The following is a 19,822-nucleotide window of genomic DNA, read 5'->3' on the forward strand; positions in this document are numbered from 1 at the left end:
TCAACCACAGTCCCTTTTTAATATTTTTCATGTAGTCTTCATTTCTTATTCTTTCCAGAACTATTACCCTAATAATGTGCATGAATCTTTGTTCTACAAATATATTTTCGCCTTCATTTATAAATACAGCATACCTTTTTTGTTCTATGTGCTCATATTGCAAAACTATTTGGGCCAGTTATTATTTTTTTTGTTTAATGACACTTTTTTTGTTCTTTCACCAATGCATGTGCCGTCTGCCTCATAAAATGTAATGTTCTGGAATATAACAAAGTTCTGTGACTATAAATGCTTAATATTTCCCCAATAAGCAGTGAAAAAGAGTAATTTTTTTCCCCATTAGGATGGTGGTACAAGGGGACGTCGTTGTGCCATTGAAGCAGATATGAAAATGAAGAAATGACCATCTTCTACAGGCTCTAGGACCTCGCCACGTGAAATGTTCAGTGTGTGTAAAGACCAATGAAGCTGTCTTCATGACCATTGATGAGAATTAATTGTATTGTACAGCCTTGTTTCTAGTGTACAGGTTTTGTTCTGAGAACAATGTGTGTGCTTAATAAAATTACTTTGACAACCTGATTGCCTTGAGAATTTACATTACAATGAATTTTGGTTAATGTCGATGAAAGATAGGACAATTATCTTTTATCATTTTAGCCAGCGTTAGTAAGAATGCCGGTCTTGATGAACTCAGCATTTCTATTCATGTACAAAATAGAACAACATCTTTGAATGTGCAATGCTTTAGCATTTTTTGTTGTGGTTATTGAGAGCAGTTTTTCAAATGTAAGGTTGTTTTGTTGAATTGCCTCTACAGTGGTCTTATCTTTGGTAAGTGTCTCAGTTTTATATAATATTTATGAATATATGAAACTTTGGTCTGAATGCACCTCAGCCCTGCCATGAGACTTGGGACAATCTTAAAGTAACAAATAAGTAGGTAGTGTCACAAGAGGACAGAATACAGTTGGTGCAACAACACCTGTTTTGATCAAATTACAGCCTTTTCTCTTCTAAGTTTGCAAGTAAGGGCACAATTACAGAATACATGATTAAAATTTTTAGAATGGTTGCCACAAAACATCTCAAATATGAATCCACATAGACTTAGTGGTGTGGTATGGTTAGTACAGTTAGATTTAGCTGTGGCACCTCTGGCTATAAAGATCTGATTTAAATTCAAAGTGTGGTGCACAATACTAAATTCCATTTAATATTCTTCAAATGGATAATCTCAGATGGATAGTTGGTGTATCAGATTGGTACAGTAGTAAATACTTCTGAAATTGGGATTAAGATAAATTGCTGGATAAGAGTTAAAGAAACTTTATTCTACCATTGGTCCATGTTACAACTTATCTGAGTATTTTTGATGCTGACACCAGATGCCAAAAGTGGGTCAGTGTTTAATTAGTCAGCATCTGTGTCACTCACCTTGAACACATCACCAAAGAAAAATTACCAGCAGAATTTGAGTTCTCCCTCCCCACATTATTATTTTCACTGCAGCATAGCAAGGTTTCACCTTGTATGTTGGAACAGAGTCCGTCAAAAGGAAATTCAAATAAAAGTAAAGATAAATACAAAAGTTTTATTTTTTGTAATTTTTTAACATGATTGCAGGAATTCAGTAATCTGCAGTGATATCTAAAATCTTGAGCAATTATATTAACGTATTTTAAGCGTAACACAACAACTACAATAAATATAATTATGATTGACTTGTCAGATGTGATGACTGGTGATTAACATAATATATAACAAAATGCAGTACATTTTATATTCCCTGCTTAGACCTTTCCCTCATAGTGCTTTTCACATATGGTGTTGCATGGGTTACACCCTGAGGCTTGACTTCTCTAAAATAGCACTTCTTCTCTTCCTCCCTATATCCGATTGAAAAGCTGTGCTTACTGAATGTTAATGCCAGCTGTAGCTCAGCTGGTAACAGTCTCATCTGAGTCAGAAGCTTGTGGTTTCAAAAGCTCCACACTGGGAAACTTGAAAGCACAATCCAGGCTGACACTCTAGTCCAGTATTGAGGAGGTGCTGCAACATTGGAGATGTGCCAGCTTTCAGATGAGATGTTAAAGCAACTCCCCATCTCCCTCAGGTAGACCTAAAAGATCCCATGGCACTACTTCGAAGAAAAGTGGAGTTCCCCCGAATGGCCTGTCCAATAAACAATCCTTTGACCAACATAATTTAGCGCAGATTATTTGGTCATTTTTGCATTTCCGCTAATGGGAGCTTGCTTTGTGCAAAGTGGCTGCCGGCTTTCCAACATTATAACAGTGACTAGATTTCAAACATTGACTGTAGGGTGCTTTGGGTCATCCTGAGGTTGTCAAAGGATATAAGTTTTCATCCTCTCTCTTCTTGCAGCTTTATATTCACCAGATGGCATGTTACTAATACAATTTAGTTGGAGCACCAACTTTGCGTGCCAGTATAATGCACACTAACATTGCTTATAGCACCATTGTGTGCAGAGTGTTAAATTATTTCAAGTTCGTTTTAAAAATTCTTGTGATACATGTGGGTTCCAAAATCAGAGGGAAAGATCTTGAGTAATGCCACTATGTGCAGAATAATCTATCACTCTGAGTATTGGTGATTAAGTAATTTTGATGACATGGCAGGTAGAACCTTGGAAAATCTAAAATTCTTGAACTGTCATCCTTGTCTGACTGGATACCTTGAAGCCACTGCATTCCTATTAAAATGGCCATTAAGTCCTGAGACTTTTCACATTGTTGTTGTTCCTTCTTGGCTTCCAACAAAGTTCATTGTTGAAAGGAACACCATTTTCTTCATGTGATGGCCATTGAACTTTCAAGAAATTTATTTTTGTATTGATTTCTTCCATGTTGTGACAATGTCACAAAGCAATTATTCTATGGCAGCCAATGAATTCCTTACATATAGGAATCTCTTACACTTGTTTCCTTCTCATTCAAACACAGTTGACAGGTCTTATAGCAGATAAATGCTGTTATGAAATTTGTGGATTGTATCAAGTTACATGTCTCTGATAGATCCCCAATGTTCTTGATGCCAAATGCTCCCCCTACCTGTCTCTGAGCATACTTGAAAAAGCAAGGGGTCATACTAAGCTAAACTGATTTTGATTTCCCTGCTGAGTATTTAGGGCACCTCCATTAAGGTTGAGTAATTGGATTTCTTGGGTCCTTTGTTATCAGAACCTGACCACTCTCTGACCAATTCACCACCATCAGATAACTTGATTGCACCAATCCCATGAAGGAATGTTTGATATTTCATAATTATCTGAGCAGTACCACTTCTCATGTCCCAATAACTATTGTTGAGAAAACAAGAAATTGTAATATTTTTCTTGTAATAACCCTGGTATATTTTCTCATGTACTGGAAATCAGGCTGTAATTGGATTAAGAACTAGAGTGAGGGTCTAAAGTCAACAGTGAGAAGTGGTTTTGATATGCTAAAGAACCAAAAGGAACTTCAGTCAGAGTTTTACATAAAGCAATAATAGGAATAGTTTGAAATGAGTTGTTTTAGTTCAAAGGGAGATATATCCAGGTTGGAAAAACGTGTAAGGAAGTGAGGTAAAGATAGGGTAAGTTTGTTTTCACAAGTCTAAGAGCTAAAGTAAAGAATGATTTAATCAATTCTGGGAAGAAAGAATTTCTGAAGAGACTGGTTGTAACAATAGAGAAATCAAAGGGAAGGAATGCATTTAAGGAAATACTGAAGCCTATATGAAGGGGTAGCTGCTTAGATCTCCCAGAAGACAGCGGGTTAGCTACTTAGATCTCCCAGAAGACAGCATCAAAATTCCCAGAAGGCCGGGTGAACAAGGCCAAACTGAAAGCACTAATTGCTGTCAACCTCAGAGGACACCCCAAGGAAAAAGCACTGTGTGGTAAAATTATTGGATTTCTATAGACTTTAAAATTTATAAGAGTTGCTGAACAGAAAAGGGAAAGGTTAGCGATTAGGGTAGCTAAGTTAAGCTTTGTGGAACTGTTTTAAAGTACTGTTTACTGTGTGAAGCCATTTTTGTGTTTAAATTTAATTTTTTTCCTTTATTCTTTTAATAAAGGAAATATTTACTATAAAATCATCACAAATAGTCTGGGAAATCATTTCCTGATTTCGGAACTGCTCCTCATACAATACAAATTGCAAAAACTATTTTGGCATCTGTTTCAAGTTTCCCTCTGGGATTTGAGCAGCCTTTACCATCCGTCATGCCATAACACTTTTAATAAACAGCTTCCTTCTGACTCTATTTTAAAAACAAGGGAATTATCAGATGTCATTTTAAATTAAAGTCAATGATGAAACATGACATAACAAAGTCAAGTGGACTTGCCTCATGGCCATTCTCTCCTTTTGCTCCCTATTCTAAGGAAATAGATTCTGTTACTTGAATATTTAAATAATGGGTTCATATTGTGTAGACTATACCAAGAACATGAGATGGCCAAGACTGTTGTGAATTGAATTTCTAGCAAAACATTGTTATCAAAATTAGCTTTATGGCTTTTTAAGTGTATTCATGGTCTAGTAAGGAGTGAATTTGAAAATCTCAAGTATCTTTTTACTGGGGTGGTAGCTGCTTATGAGACCTCCTTCATAAAGGCTGCTCTTGAAAATATTTGTAAAGCTATTAATGGGCTATGCTCAAGTTTATTAAACATTAAGACTTAGTGACAAAAAGATATGTAATTTGCAAAATTAACTTAAGGAAGAAAACTGCATCATATGCACTCAACTCGTCCCGTTGTTGAAAAACAAATGAAAAACGAGACATTTATCTTGATTCTTTCTCATTCTTTGTTTAATGTTATCCATTAATTGTCAGAACCTACCCAACTGCCAATCTACCAAATCATACGCCTATACTTAATTGCTGTGGGAGCCAGTGCTTCCATTAGTTTAAGTAATTGTCGTGCCCTTTCCCAGTTTTGAAAGTGATTTGAATTATGTTAAGTTGCCCTAACACCCTGGGTGGAAGAACTCAGCGAATAGTCCAATAATATACTTAAAAACAAGGTAAGAAGGAGAGGGCCTCTTGTGAGTTTGTAACAACATTGTTTTAAAACTTAATTTCCCTTTAATGGTAGATATGTCAACAACTGCATGTAAGATATATCATTTTGTGTTTTGTTGCTTTTTTTAAAAAGAAAAAGCTATAAGGATAAGTGAACTGTCCAAAGTAGGTAACTTATCCTTGTCACAAGTTTTGCTAAATATAAAAGATTTTCTGTTATGTAATTTCTTGAATACTTTTGAAAATATAAACTTTCATATTGTGGTTCTGGTTAACTATTTGATAGAAATAAAGGATGCAACATATTGCACAGCAAGTGGCAGTATAATCTGAGCTGTAATTTAAATATAGTAAAATGAGTTTTTCGATGGACACAATCCTTTTCACCTCTGGAACCTAAACACAGAGTCTGCAAGTTGAAACTAATTTGGACAATCTTGGCCATATTCCTGGTCGATACATTCCACAGTACAAAGCTGTTTATAATTTGGCAGCAAATTGGTAGTCATTCAGAAGTCATAGGAGTAGCTGGTGTGGGGCCTGTCTTAATTGCATCTCTTAATCTCTATCACATCACTGAGACATTCAGTTTGATTAAAAAAAAAGGGAGCCTTACTCTGCAGCTGACTGCTATTCCATAACTGGAAACACTCAACGTTGATATTAGATGCGCAACTTGAGAAAGTTTCCATTGCTCATCACAATCCCTTGTATTAAGGTGTGCAAGTGTTCAAAATTAAAAATTGACCTAAGGGAAACTTACAGATGAAGTTCGCCAGAGATCAGATGTGAATCTGGTGGTTTCTTTGTACAAAATGATTTTGGATTTACATCTTTCTTTTCACTTAAATTTACTTCTCAGGTATTCATGAAAGTAAAAATGATTATTATGGTGGATGTCTGTCCCTTTTAATTTACTATATGTAGTCAATACTTTATTCAATAGGCTGTGGAAGTGGAGGCTGAGATTACCGGTGATGAGGAACAAGAAAGTGAAATACGCCAACAAGACATTCAGCAACAGACCCTGCAAATGGAACCTAAATGCAAGGAAGAGAGAGAAGAATTGGATGGATCAGCGGCTGAGGATGAGATGAGTAATGACGTTAAAAATGTCCTCCCAGAAAAAGGTGAGGCAGAGGCAGTACAACTGGAACTGGCAAATTCGGGACAGGAGGAGGAGGCCGAATGCACAAAACATTGCGCAAAAGCAGAACATTCCAGTGAGCAGGTGGAAGCAAAAAAAAAGGATTCAGAGCAAAAGTATTTGGCTGAGGTAGGATATTTAGTTGAAAAAAAACTCCATGAAATGTTTGGGTTTGAAAGGAACATCACTTGATCTGTCACTTTTCTCTTGTACTTTGTGTGCTTGTTTGCAACTATATATGATATTGAAATAAAGCAATTGCCCCTCACAGGCACCGTAGTGAGTGACAAAGATCTTTTACATAAATTAGATTGCACATTCTTTGATGCACCAACAAGCTTGCCTTGGATTGACAGACGTCACCTACAAAACTCCATTTTCTTTTTTTCATAGGATGTTGGTGTCACTGGCATGGCCAGAATTTATTTCCCATCCCTAATTGTCCTTGAAGGTGGCTCACTATCACTCCTTTAAACAGCTGCACTCCATGTGGTGTAGATCTGCCCACAAGTGTTGTTAGGAAGGGAATTCCAGCGTTTTGATCCAGTAACAGCGAAGGAATGACAAAACATTTCCAATTCAGAATGATGTGAGATGGAGAGGAACTTGCAGGTGGTGGTGTTCCTATGCATCGGCTGCCCTTGTTCCTCTAGCTGGTAGAGGTCATGGGTTTGGAAGGTTCTGGTGAAGGAGCCTTGATAAATTGTTGCAGTGTATCTTATAGATGGTACACAATGCTGCCATGGTGTGTCGGTGGTGGAGGGAGTGAACGTTTAAGGTGGTATATAAGCTACAAATCAAGCAGGCTGCTTTTTCCTGGATGCTGTTGAGCTTCTTGAGTGTTGTTGGAGCTGTACACATCCAAGCAAGTGGAAAATATTCCATCGCATTCCTGAGTTGTGCCTTGTGGGTGGTAGCCAGGCTCTGGGGAGGCAGGAGGTGAGTTTAATCACCACAGAATTCACAGCCTCTGTGCTTTTGCAGCCACAGTTTTTATATGGTTGGTCCAGTTCAGTTTCTGGTCGGTGATGATCTTCCAGCCTCCCCCATCCGCAGGATGTTGATAGTGGAGGATTCAGTGAGGGTAATGCCAATGAATGTCAAAGGGAAATGGTTAGGTTCTCTTTTGAAGGAGATGGTCAGTGACTGGCCTTTGTGTGGCATGAATGTTACTTGCCACTTATCAGCCGAAACTTGAATGTTGTCAGATCTCGCTGCATGCGGGCACAGGCTGCTTCATTATCTGAGGAGTTGCGAATGGCACTGAATGCTGTGCAATCATCAGCAAGCATCCGCTTCTGACCTTGTGATAGAGGGAAGATCATTAATGAAGTAGATGAAGACGTTTGTGCTTAGGACACTACCCTGAGGAAGTCTTGCAGCGATGCCGTAGGGCTCAGATGGTTAGCCTCCAACAACCACCTTCCTTTGTGCTAGGTATGACTCCACCCAGTGGAGATTTTTCCCCCTGATTCCATTTGATTTCCCTTTTGCTAAGGCTCCTGGATATCACACTTGGTCAAATGCTGCCTTTATGTTGAGGGCAGCCACTCACCTCACCTCTGGGAGTCAGGTCTTTTGTCTATGTTTGAACATTGGCTGTAATGAGAAACAGAGCGGCCTTGACGAAATCTATCTTTGGTGAGTAAGTGTCACTTGATAACCCTATTGATGACACCTTCAATTGCTTTGCTTTGATCGAGAGTAGACTGATGGGGTGGTAATTGGCTGATTTTGATTTGTCCTTTTATTATCCAGACATAACTGGGCAATTTTCCACTTTGTCAGGTAGATGCCAAACTGCTGTTGCCAAACTGCTTAAACCCTCTGAATTTAGTGAAGTGAGGTTTTCCCTCAGAATAGAAAGTGTGCAGCCCATATTGGGCAAGCAAAACTCTACCTGAATGGATTTCTCAGTATATTGGTTTGAAAAACTCTCTTAAGCATGGTGCTGGGTTTCTGCACATCTGACATCTGCCTAATCAAAATTAAATTAAAATGTAATTATTTCAGTTTGTTACTGAAAAATTAGTACTATATTTGCATATGTGATCACAAACAATTTATATATAGCAAACACTGTCATACATATTGATGCCATGGCATTCCATTCCTTGTTTCTGTAGTGCTTGGATAGTGGTGGGAGTTATCTTACACTTTATACAAGGACTGAGCCACTTGTAGAAGTGCAGCATGGCATTATGGAGAATGAACAATTAGGTGAGTTACTGCTGTAAGATTTGTGCAATGCCTTTCTTCAGTTTTCATGTAACTTTCTACAATGCCAATAATGCAAATTTTCAAAATAGGAATAAATAATCTAATGCGTCATCTTTACCTGTTTCCTTGATCTTCATACCCTTTTCTGTTCTCAACAGAGGTTGCTAAATAGCTGTTTTACTATCAGCCCTCCTACACCTCCAATTTAAGAATGACACAGTCTATTGAATATACAGATTTTTTAAAAGATGTATTAATCATTGATTATCTAAACATCATAATTAATATTAACACTTTGGGAACTCTCTTTACCATAGTCCAAATATTGAGCCTCCCAATGCCACGAGCTACTTTAACCAGTAACGTGATTTGAAGCTAAATATGTTTCTTTATGTTAATGCTGCATTCTACGACATGAACTTGCTCTTCAATGCATATGAAATGTTAATGTAATTACTATAGTTATTGAAAACTGCAACTGTTTCTCAAGTAATGCATCTTACTGCTGTGTGTTAGTATCTGCAGAAGCAAATGACAGCAATTGGCGCGAACATAAATGCCAATATAAATGTTGCACAGTGTTTGGTTGAGAATGGGATAAAAGGTCATAGAGACAAGTATAAGCTAAGACCATGAAGTATTCTTGGGTTTTCTATGTCACCATGGCTGGTATGGTTGTCTAGTTGGCGGTCAGCCAAAGTTGAATCGAGGCGAATAATGAGTTGGATAGAAACTTTGGTGTGCTTTAAAACTTTACTTCCAGAATGAATAGACAAGAGTAAAGTTCACTATGTTATAAAATGTACATGATCTTTGAAAGGAGCACACTTTTATAACTTGAATGGCTGCTGTTCATTGTGTGCTTTCCAGTATTTAATTTCAGCAGTCAATTTAAAAGAAATATGGGCACCTGGGGCATACAGAAGTTTTTCAAACTGTCCTTTGTCAAAAATCTAGGTTAGCTGTAAAGGTTCTAAGTGAAATGTTTTTGAGAAATCGCAATCCTGTTTCTAATAAGTCTGGCTCACATAGCAGAAAAGAGTGCCCAGAATTTGACATAAATTGATACAAAAACGTCCATATCCATCTATGCAGCAATAAACATGACAGATGGGAAAATAAAATACTTTAGTTATTCTGCAGGAATGCTCTTGTGACCTTGGGGTTAAGTCACGGCAGAGTAAATGGAACTTGGTTCTGCATCAAAATGTTATATATGATATTGGAATACTTGAAACAAAAACAAAAAAATGCTGGAAAAACTCAGCAGGTCTGACAGCATCTGTGAGAGAAAGACAGAGTTAACGTTTCGAGTCCGTATGACTCTACGGACTCGAAACATTAACTGTCTTTCTCTCCACAGGTGCTGTCAGATCTGCTGAGTTTTTCCAGCATTTTTGTTTTTGTTTCAGATTTCCAGCATCTGCAATATTTTGCCTTTATCTTGGAATATTTGGTATTGGCTGCCCAAAGTGGACAGGTATTCTATCTCTAGACACTGATATTCCTCACTGTAACAAAGACAAAATCCGAACTTTGGTTTTTTTCTGGTGAACGAATCTTGAGGAAAACAAAAACAGAATTACCTGGAAAAACTCAGCAGGTCTGGCAGCATCGGCGGAGAAGAAAAGAGTTGACATTTCGAGTCCTCATGACCCTTCGACAGAACTTGAGTTCGAGTCCAAGAAAGAGTTGAAATATAAGCTGGTTTAAGGTGTGTGTGTGGGGGGGCGGGGGGGGGGGTGGGGGTGGGAGAGGGAGAGAGAGAGAGAGAAGTGGAGGGGGCTGGTGTGGTTGTAGGGACAAACAAGCAGTGATAGAAGCAGATCATCAAAAGATGTCACCAACAACAGAACAAAAGAACACAGAGGTGTTAAAGTTGGTGATATTATCTAAACAAATGTGCTAATTAAGAATGGATGGTAGGGCACTCAAGGTATAGCTCTAGTGGGGGTGGGGAGAGCATAAAAGATTTAAAAATATTTAAAAATAATGGAAATAGGTGGGAAAAGAAAAATCTATATAATTTATTGGAAAAAAAAAACAAAAGGAAGGGGGAAACAGAAAGTGGGTGGGGATGGAGGAGGGAGCTCAAGACCTAAAGTTGTTGAATTCAATATTCAGTCCGGAAGGCTGTAAAGTGCCTAGTCGGAAGATGAGGTGTTGTTCCTCCAGTTTGCGTTGGGCTTCACTGGAACAATGCAGCAAGCCAAGGACAGACATGTGGGCAAGAGAGCAGGGTAGAGTGTTAAAATGGCAAGCGACAGGGAGGTTTGGGTCATTCTTGCGGACAGACCGCAGGTGTTCTGCAAAGCAGTCACCCAGTTTACGTTTGGTCTCTCCAATGTAGAGGAGACCACATTGGGAGCAACGAATGCAGTAGTTTAAGTTGGAATCCTGAAGATTTGATTTTGCAGCAAACATCGGAAACCCAGAGTTGTAAAAGCACTGAATGTATTATCATTTTTTTAAGCCTTTTTTCTTTCCAAGAGAAAGGGGAAATCTTCTCTTGAAAGCACAGATGATATCTGAGGTATAGTTATGCAGGATACCTCAGTTAAATGGCCAGTCTTTAACTGTGAGGTTTGACAGTGAGCACAGCAAGTCTTCAATAATAGATGGCATTAGCATGCCTTATCCTGTTCTCCTGAGATAGCTATATACTTACATTTTCCAGCATCAGTCAGTGTAAACCCATCAGGAGTGGGAACTCTTTTTTTTTTACCTCACTCACCCATAGGTGCTAAGCCAATTACACTCTCCCTACTATACTCAGCATTGGCTGGGAATTGAACCTGCATTCAATGCACTAGGTCATCAGGGAAGCAGTGTGATTTTTTTTTAAAAAATGTTTGGACCAGAATATTTTCCACTTAAGTTTGTTGACAATGTTAGTTAAACTCATTATTATGTTCATATTTCAGAACTGTCTAGAGTAGAATACAACACTATGAGAGAAAGTCTACTGGAGGTATGACCAGAATATAATTTTTTAAAAATGGAACATTGTGAAGTTCACCACTGACACAAGATGTCCCTGGTATAATATTTGCTATGACTTTTTGACTTACGTTTCAGGAGGTTACTACTAGTGAAGAAGAGTTTTGTGATGTTGACCTTTCAGAATTTGGCATAGAGCTGTCTGTCTCTGAGAGTGACGTTAGCTTCAGCTCCCAGCAGTTCCTAGTTTTGGATGAGTCAGCAGCTAGCAGTCACACATCCTCCCAGCTGTAAGTCACCCGAAAATGTATATTAGAAATGTGGTGCAGAGTCTTATAGAACCAATCATTTAATGTTTAACCTTAAAGCACACAATAACCAATGCCTTACCAGAGTGTCTCACATCTTGAGAACAAATGAAATTATTGATTTTATGACCCATGATTAAGAAAGTCATATTGAGGCCTAGATTAGACTCAAATTCCTCTCTCTACTAAAGAATTATTCGTGCTGATGCTGGATGCAAGATTAATATTCCAAATGACCAAAATAATTGAGCAAATTTGATAGGTTATGGTCATCAATAGTGGGATATTTTGCAAGTGTGGGACAGTGAGCAGAAAGAAATGTAAGCAGAAAACTAAGGACAGATCCAACTTTTGACCAGGAATGCGGTTGATGGGTAGTGTCCAGTACCTGCAAGTACAAGCATAAAAATAATACAAATAGTTTGTATTCAACTTTTTGGTATTAAAGTAAAAGTGGTGGATACAATCAGGAAGTCAGGCAGAACTTCTGGAGAGAATGGACAAGTCGATGTTTCAGGTGCAGAGTCTTCATCGGAACTCAGCAATTTCTTTTTTTTGTTTCATATTTCCAGTTTTTTGTCTGATATTAATGTCTATGTCTATGTATCATTGTATCTACTGAAACATACCATTGAAATGTATGTCCTTTAATGTTACAAAGAAAAGAAAAAGGACAGTAGAATGTTGGCACATTAAGTAGGACATACGTTCTGTTTTGCTGACTTCACGACTTAGCCAAGATGCGAGAAAAGACGCAGAGTGCAGGCCAACGTTTCCCAATGAGGAGAATCAAATTACGTGGGAAACACATTAATAGGCTGCTCCGGTGCACCTCTTCATGCTTAGCTCAAGAGTAGAGAAGATTTGCATACCTGCAATCTTAGGCGCAGTTGATGCATGTCCTAGGAAGATGAATAAAAAGTGAAAGGAGAAAAATAACTTGGGGCAATGTGTCCTCTCACGAACGTAAAGGTCATTGCAACTTTGGTTTGTGTCAACAACTTTCACGGTGGCAACTTTCCACTCTCAGTTTGGGTCACTGGTTGGAAAGATGGAAAAAAAGGCAGATCAAAAAGAATTCACAGGCAGGAGGGAGCATGCAGGAAAAAGTTGATAAGGAAATGCACATTGCTTTTGTGCATACTTTGCCGATCAGATTACAGCGGCTTTGACAGATCCTTGGGATATGAATGATACATGGTACATGAAGCACTTAAGGGAGAACATCTGTTGAAAAAGGTGAAACAACTCAGATAAGACAATACCAGGTATGTTCACTCAGACTGTATTGAATGTTTCTTGCGGTATAGTTACCATTCTAATCTGTTCATCAGATCTACAAGTACTGACCAGGATCAGATTTCAGCTCAGAGGAATTGGAAAAGGACAGTGCTGCTCATGTGGAAGGAGATAGCCAGCCACAGGTCAGAATCAGATACAAAACAGAAAAATAATAAATCGGAGTATGTCACACCTTCGCCTCATAAGAAAATGATCACTGGGATGTAAGATTTCCCTCATCATCATGATGGTGAACACTGTGGTAAACATCCAGAGCTTTGGGTCCAGGCAGCTGAATTCCAGCTGATTTTCACTTTGTCAGCTGCTGCTCCACTTTGCCACTTTCCTTCAGGCAGTTTCACGCCTTCAAATTTAGATTTCCATTTGCTTTGTTTTTGCCTGGCGTTTCTTTCATCCCGTCTCCCCAGCCTTGATATACTTCAATCCATTTTGAACCTTTAAAAAAGCTAAAGCAATGTTTTGCAAAATCACAGAATTATTACAGCACAGAAGCTAGCCTATTTGGACCATTGTGTCTGCACCGGCATTTGCCCCCGCATGTTGTTACTTACCATTTACTAGGCTAATCCCTTTAAATTTCAGCTGCTATCCATATTTTCTATATTCCCCAATAGGCTAACTCCCGGCACAGGGCCAAAACTGCAATGGAAGATCTTGTTCGTTAATCAAATGAACTGCCTTGGGGAAATTGGAGGCCATGAGTTCACGATGTTCACGACTAGTTTTGCACTATTAAGCGTTCTCAGCTCAACCTTGCTAGGATGCAAAATCACTCTGTAACGGAGATGTATGCATATGTTGTGTCTGTCCACATGGAAAGTACATCCATCCACACATGCACGCACAAACAAAAGAATTTAGGTTGCGTTGTTTTGTTGAGAAATTGTGGTGAAACACCAAAACTTACAGAGCCAGGACACCACCAAGGTTGAAAAGCAGAACAAAGAATTGAGGGAGTTGGAAATGGTTGATGCCACACCAGGATTTTAAAAGGAGTAGGAGTAAGTTGTTTCATAGTTTAAAATAATAAGAGAATGAGACAGAAAAGCAGGCTATGCTCTGACAATTCATTTTAACACTGAATAGATAAAGAAGCAGATGAGTTGTGAAGTGACATATAGGAGCTTAGGAGCAAGGAAAAGATGTTCATAATCTTTAAAATAAAGTAATGAAAGATGGCTGCTTAAGAGGTAGTGGGGAGAAGGAGGCAGACGTGTTTTTGCTTCTCAGAGTAGGAGTTGCAGTGGCTGTTTAGCCATTTATTTGGGAGGGTGTTTCATACTCCAAGTGACGAGTTAGCAGCTTTTCTGTTCATGAGGGGAAAAATGGGTGAAGGCCATTTTGTTGCATAGTGGAGGGGAGATGGTGGTCAATGACTGTTTTACAGATTGCTGGAGAGGATGGGGCATGTCCATTTCGCTGCTTCTTTTGTGTCTCTGGGAGAATTTGTAATGATAAGAGCAGAGAAGGGCAACAATTGAGAGGAATGCCTCTACTTTTTTCTAGAAATGAGTGCACCATAGACATTAAGAAATGGGAGTATTTCAGCTCAAAAATTAACATTGCAGCACACAACATTCATGCCAGGGAGATTGCAACAGACTGATTTATGTGAAAACTATTGTTTGTTGTACAGGGGAGGTTATGGTTAGCACAGTTGGCCACTCAGGTAGTGTCAGTGGAGCTCCAAGCTGCTTAATAGGAAATTGCACAGAATCAGAGATATATGCGACTGAAACCTGTGACAAAGAGTTCTAAATAAGGAAATCCTATTACAGAAGCATCTATAGGCACCACAAGTCATCACAAATGTAATAGGGAATGAACATAATTATGGGAATTTATGTAAGTAATATTGACAGGTGACAGGACATATCAATTTTAGTAATACTTGTAGATATAGGTACTTGTGTTGCTCATAGTAAGTCAGTTTTATGAGGTCGAGAATTATAACATGTAACAAAGATTGCATTATTTTGTTTATAAGTGGGTGCTGTGTGAAGGTGACATGCCCCCATTTATGGTCTAATTATGTAAATATGATCAAATTGACTTCAGGATGAGGATGATGTATTACATCTGTGCACCCTCCAAACCACGCACCATCCTGACTTCGAACTATATCATCGTTCCTTCACTGTCGCTGGGTCAAAATCCTGGAACTCCCTCCCTAACAGCACTGTGGGTGTATCTACACCACGTGGTCTGCAGCGGTTCAAGAAAGTGGCTCACCACCACCTTCTCAAGGGCAATTAGGGATGGGCAATAAATGCTGGCCTAATCAGCGATGCCCACAACCCATGCAAGAATAATTTTCTAAAACCTTCCTGCCTGCAACTGCAGAGAAATTTACAAATATCTTACTAAAAATCTTACTTCTTTGTGCACCACGTCCATTTTTCTCCTCATAAATTCCCATATTCCCATTTGTAAGGAGAAACTGCCTATTATAAACTTATATTTACACCCTTATGTCAATGGAACTGTTGCAGTGCCATCACTGACAGGAGGGTATAATTACAGGATGCAAGTTTACATAGGCAGCTTCAATTAGAAATGTGAAGATAGGAACTTTTAATGGAAATATAGAAATAAGGACAGAATATATGACTTTAAAATGGCAACCAAATTATGTTTGTGTGCCCCGCCCTCTAACTTAACTTCACCTAAACTATACATGATCTTGACTCCCTACATGCAATGCCAGGGAAAATCTACTGATATCTATTTTTCATAAACATGTATATATCCAAAACTGTAACTCAGAAATGGTGCACATAAACAACACAAAGCAATTAGTTAATACATCCAGCGATTCATCCACATGATTACCCTCACAGTCAAACTGTAGGTTGCAGCCTTCTGTTCCCTCCATGTCCAGATCTGGCCCCTAGCTTCCTTGTGTAACACGATTAGATGGCATATTGTCCAAACTCTAATCGCAACAAAAGACGAGACAATTCATGCTGCCATCAGAGTTTTGAAGCCCAATTCTGGCTCCAAGTCACCTTGACAGGTGAGCAGAAAATGATGTGTACAAAATTGAGGGGAATAGATAGAGTGGACAGGATAAAATTGTTTCCCTTAGTGAAGAATTCTAGAACCAGGGGACATAGAAGAAGGTGTAGGGGGGACATGAGGAAGAACTTTTTTACGCAGAGGGTAGTGGGTGTCTGGAATTCGCTGCCCAAGTTGGTGGTAGAGGCAGAAACTCTAAACTCTTTAAAAAAAAAGTATCTGGATCTGCACCTTAAGTGCTGTAAGCTGCAGGGCTTGGGCCGAGAGCAGGAAGGTGGGATTAGAAAGGACACCTGGGTGTCCTCGGGCTGGCATGGACAAGATGGGCCGAATGGCCTCCTTCTGTGCTGTAACTTTTCTATGGTTCTGAAAGGAGAGATGATATGAAACACAGAACAAAGAGCAAAAGAGAGACGTAATGGAAGAAACAGAGAAGGAAAAACCTTTAAGCACTGATTTTCCTACCATGCCTTGCCACCAGGAGCACATATTGGAAACTCCAGCACATCCTACTTAAGAGCCAGGAAATCATGCACATCGTGCAGCCAAATTTCTGGTCCAGACAGATGAGAGTCACCTCAACTCAAAGTCCGAATTTGTAAAATTGTCTTTGTAGAGGGAAGGACTAGAGATAGAGAAAGAAGAATAAGTGAGAGACAGACAGAAAAGAGGAGACCAAGATATACAAGCAGGGAGAGAGAGAGTAACACTCAAGATCAGTTGTATTGCTTATTCTGGGTTTCTTGGTACAACAGTCCTAATCTTATAAAGCTGTGTATTTTCTGACTTTGAGGATTCTATTAGTAATATAAGATTTTGAATGGACTTCATTGCTTGTGGTGCCTAGTTTAAGGAATAGGAAAACAGGTATTTTTTGTGCCAATGTATTCACTGTGCTGATCACTCTGGAATTGCAGATTTGCTAGTCTGTTTTTGAACCCAGTAACTGAAGAACGTGTTCCTGGATATCACAGCCGAGTGCGCAGGTAAGAGTGTCAGGAGTACAGGGTAACGCACATGAGTACACAGCTAAACTCTAAGAAAGTTTAAAAAGCTTGTCTTAATTCAACAACTGTGCTCATTTGACAGACCTTGGTTTCTTGGACCATTTATTTAATAGTCTGGAGAAAGTTTTAACTTCAATTTCCAAAGAAAGTCAACTTTTCTATTTGTGTAGCTCCATTGCTCAGGCTAGCCCATTGCTTTCCATGAATAAGATTTGCATGGTCCAACAGCTCAGAATAATATATTCCAAAAGCTTTTGTCTGCATTTAACAATAATTCTCCAAACCAGATATTTCTGTATGAGGAAATAATATTTAATCCACTATGATTATTGCTTCCACGGACAGTCCATATCTTCCACCTATTTGTGTGAGCTGTGATTCAATTGGTAGCACACTTGCCTCTAAATGACAGGGTTCTGGGTTCAAATCTCATTTCAGGCCTTCAGCACAAAAATCAAGCTGACATTCCAGTGCAGCACTGAGGGAGCATTGCACTGTCAGATGAGCTGTCTTTCGGATCAGGCATTAAACCTGGGCTCCATCTGCATGCTTGGGTGGATGTATGAGATCCCATGGCACTATTTCGAAGAAGAGCAGGGAGTTATCCTCGGTTTCCTGGTCCATATTTATCCCTCGGTCAGCATAACAAAATATCAGAATATCTGGTCATTATCAAATTGCCTTTTGTGGGACTTTGCTGAGCGAAATTTAGCTGCCCTGCTTCCTAACTTCCAACAGTGATTATACTTCAAAAAGTAAAGCACTTTGAGATGTCTCCTGGACGTGAAGGCAAGTCTTTCTTTCTTGTCTTTTAATTTAATCTCCAGAGGATAAAATTCTTCATAAATGCTGCCTGATCCCCAAAGGTAAACAAGCAGATTTCCAGAATGTCTGTACATCTTTAAATTTCTAGAATTCAAACCTGGACAATGTCCCTCCATAAATGGTAGTTCCCTGTGAAATATTTGAAAACATTAAAAGCCTGGAGTGTGTGGTCTCTTTAAATTCTTTGTACAACTGCACATGTATGATAAGAAACGGGCAGTTGTGTGTGTGTGTGTGTGTGTACATTGCACAGCTTACAGGGAATGAGATTTTACATCATGTTTCCTGTCTATTAACCATGTCCAAAATTTGAGAAGCAGATCATCACAGAAGGGTAGCTAGAGTCTGTGCAGACATCTGGGTATGAGGCAATGTAGACAATAAATGTAGTAGATATCAACAGATGAAAGCTTGATAGATCTCATGGAACATAACTGATAACGCGAGAAGAATGAAGTTCAAGGAGCAAAACAGATGTGCGTAGTTTTCCAGATAAGCCACAAGTATTGAGATTGGCACTGTAACCACTGCAACAGGAAGAGAGAAGCAGAAAGAAACTTGGCACCTGTTCTAAGACTGCAGACCCTCCCAAGAAAGTCATCAGAGCCTTTTGTGTTTCCCCAAAACACAACTAATCCTCACAGCTTCTATGCTGGTTGCCTTCCTTTCAGGTATAAGTGAGAATTGCAAAGGCAGTCACAACCTATGCAAAAAGGCACAATGAAAATTTAAATTTTGCAAGACTATTCTTGAAACAGATGACTTTACTCGAGGCACACCTTTTACTTAGGAGTGAGATTCCCAGAAGAAATCCAAGACAAAGCACAAGTACTGCAGAGGAAATCATGTAGTTGGTTTTGAAATGATGGTAATTGGTCTTAGGCATCAATTGGCCAAAATTTTATTGGAAAATTCCTTTCTGATTAATGTAACTGTCACCCTCATTCCCTCCTTATCAAAGTAATGGGTTTCTTACTGTTCTATGCAGTGTGCAGTGTTGCTGGGTCAAAATCCTGGAACTCCCTCCCTAACAGCACTGTGGGTGTACCTACACCACATGGACTGCAGCAGTTCAAGAAGTTAGCTCATTAGCACCTTCTCTAGGGCATTTAGGGATGGGCAAGAAATGCTGACCTAGCCAGTGATGCCCACATCCTGTGAACGAATTTTAAAAATCATCTCTTAAACTGAAGTTGCTCGAGCAAGTAATCTGTGCCTGCTCCAACTGATGATTTTTTTGTCTTTCATGGGCTGTGAGGGCTTCTCAAGGGCAATTAGGGATAGGCAATAAATGCTGGCCTAGCCAGCGATGTTGACATCCCATGAAGGAATAAAATAAAATCACAAATGGTGCTGAACATTGCACAATCATCAGCAAGCATGCCCACTTCTGACTTTATGATGGAGGGAAGGTCATTGATGAAGCAGCTGAAGATGGTTGAGCCTAGGACATCAACCCTGAGGAACTCCTGCAGAAGTTCCTAGGACTGAGATGATTGACCTGCAACAACCACAACCATCTTATTTTGTGCTAGGTGTGATTCCAACCAGTAGCAAGTGTCCATCCCCCGGCCTCTTCCAGAGTCTCAAAGTCTAGTGAAGTATTCCTTCACAAAGGTCAACAGGCTGAAATCCGATACTGTACAATTCACTTTTCCAGTGGAGTTGACTTCACACAATAAGATTGATTCATCTCTGCGCGTCTGTCTTGTAGGCAATGGTACAGACTTTCCAGTAGAAAGTGTAGATGGGACCAGGTATTCAGCCTGGGCAGCACCCCATATCTGTGCTGTTGCTAGTTAAATGGTAAAATGGCAGACTGAGTTTGCAGTACAGCAGGGCAATATAATTGGTTCCACCAGCTAAAGGTTCCTGTCACATGACTCCCACCTCTCCACATTGTCCTTGACAAGGGCTTTGCATTCTTTGTTTGGGTCCCTGAAACGGTTAAGTGTTCCAACCATTAAGACATGAAAGGAAGATTGTGGGGTCCCTTGTCCTAGCAGATGAAT

The 19,822-nt window shown here is 39.3% G+C and overlaps 1 protein-coding gene across 6 annotated transcripts in view; it reads left to right on the top strand.

The window, feature by feature from the left end:
- brd8a (bromodomain containing 8a) overlaps positions 1 to 19,822 on the top strand; it is an 87,825-nt gene that overhangs the window by 58,924 nt on the left and 9,079 nt on the right. For 3 of the 6 annotated variants that reach the window (XM_041206306.1, XM_041206307.1, XM_041206308.1), the window contains one exon: positions 344 to 579. In XM_041206306.1, the coding sequence (XP_041062240.1) occupies positions 344 to 389 (46 nt within the window). In that variant the 3' untranslated portion in view covers positions 390 to 579. Of the gene's footprint in view, positions 1 to 343; positions 580 to 5,989; positions 6,320 to 8,316; positions 8,411 to 11,334; positions 11,382 to 11,488; positions 11,641 to 12,992; positions 13,083 to 16,895; positions 16,965 to 19,822 lie in introns of those variants that run through there. The other 3 variants (XM_041206304.1, XM_041206305.1, XR_005945296.1) reach the window with 3 other exon arrangements.

The sequence above is a fragment of the Carcharodon carcharias genome, chromosome 15, assembly GCF_017639515.1.
Source record: "Carcharodon carcharias isolate sCarCar2 chromosome 15, sCarCar2.pri, whole genome shotgun sequence".
NCBI classification, from domain to species: domain Eukaryota; kingdom Metazoa; phylum Chordata; class Chondrichthyes; order Lamniformes; family Lamnidae; genus Carcharodon; species Carcharodon carcharias.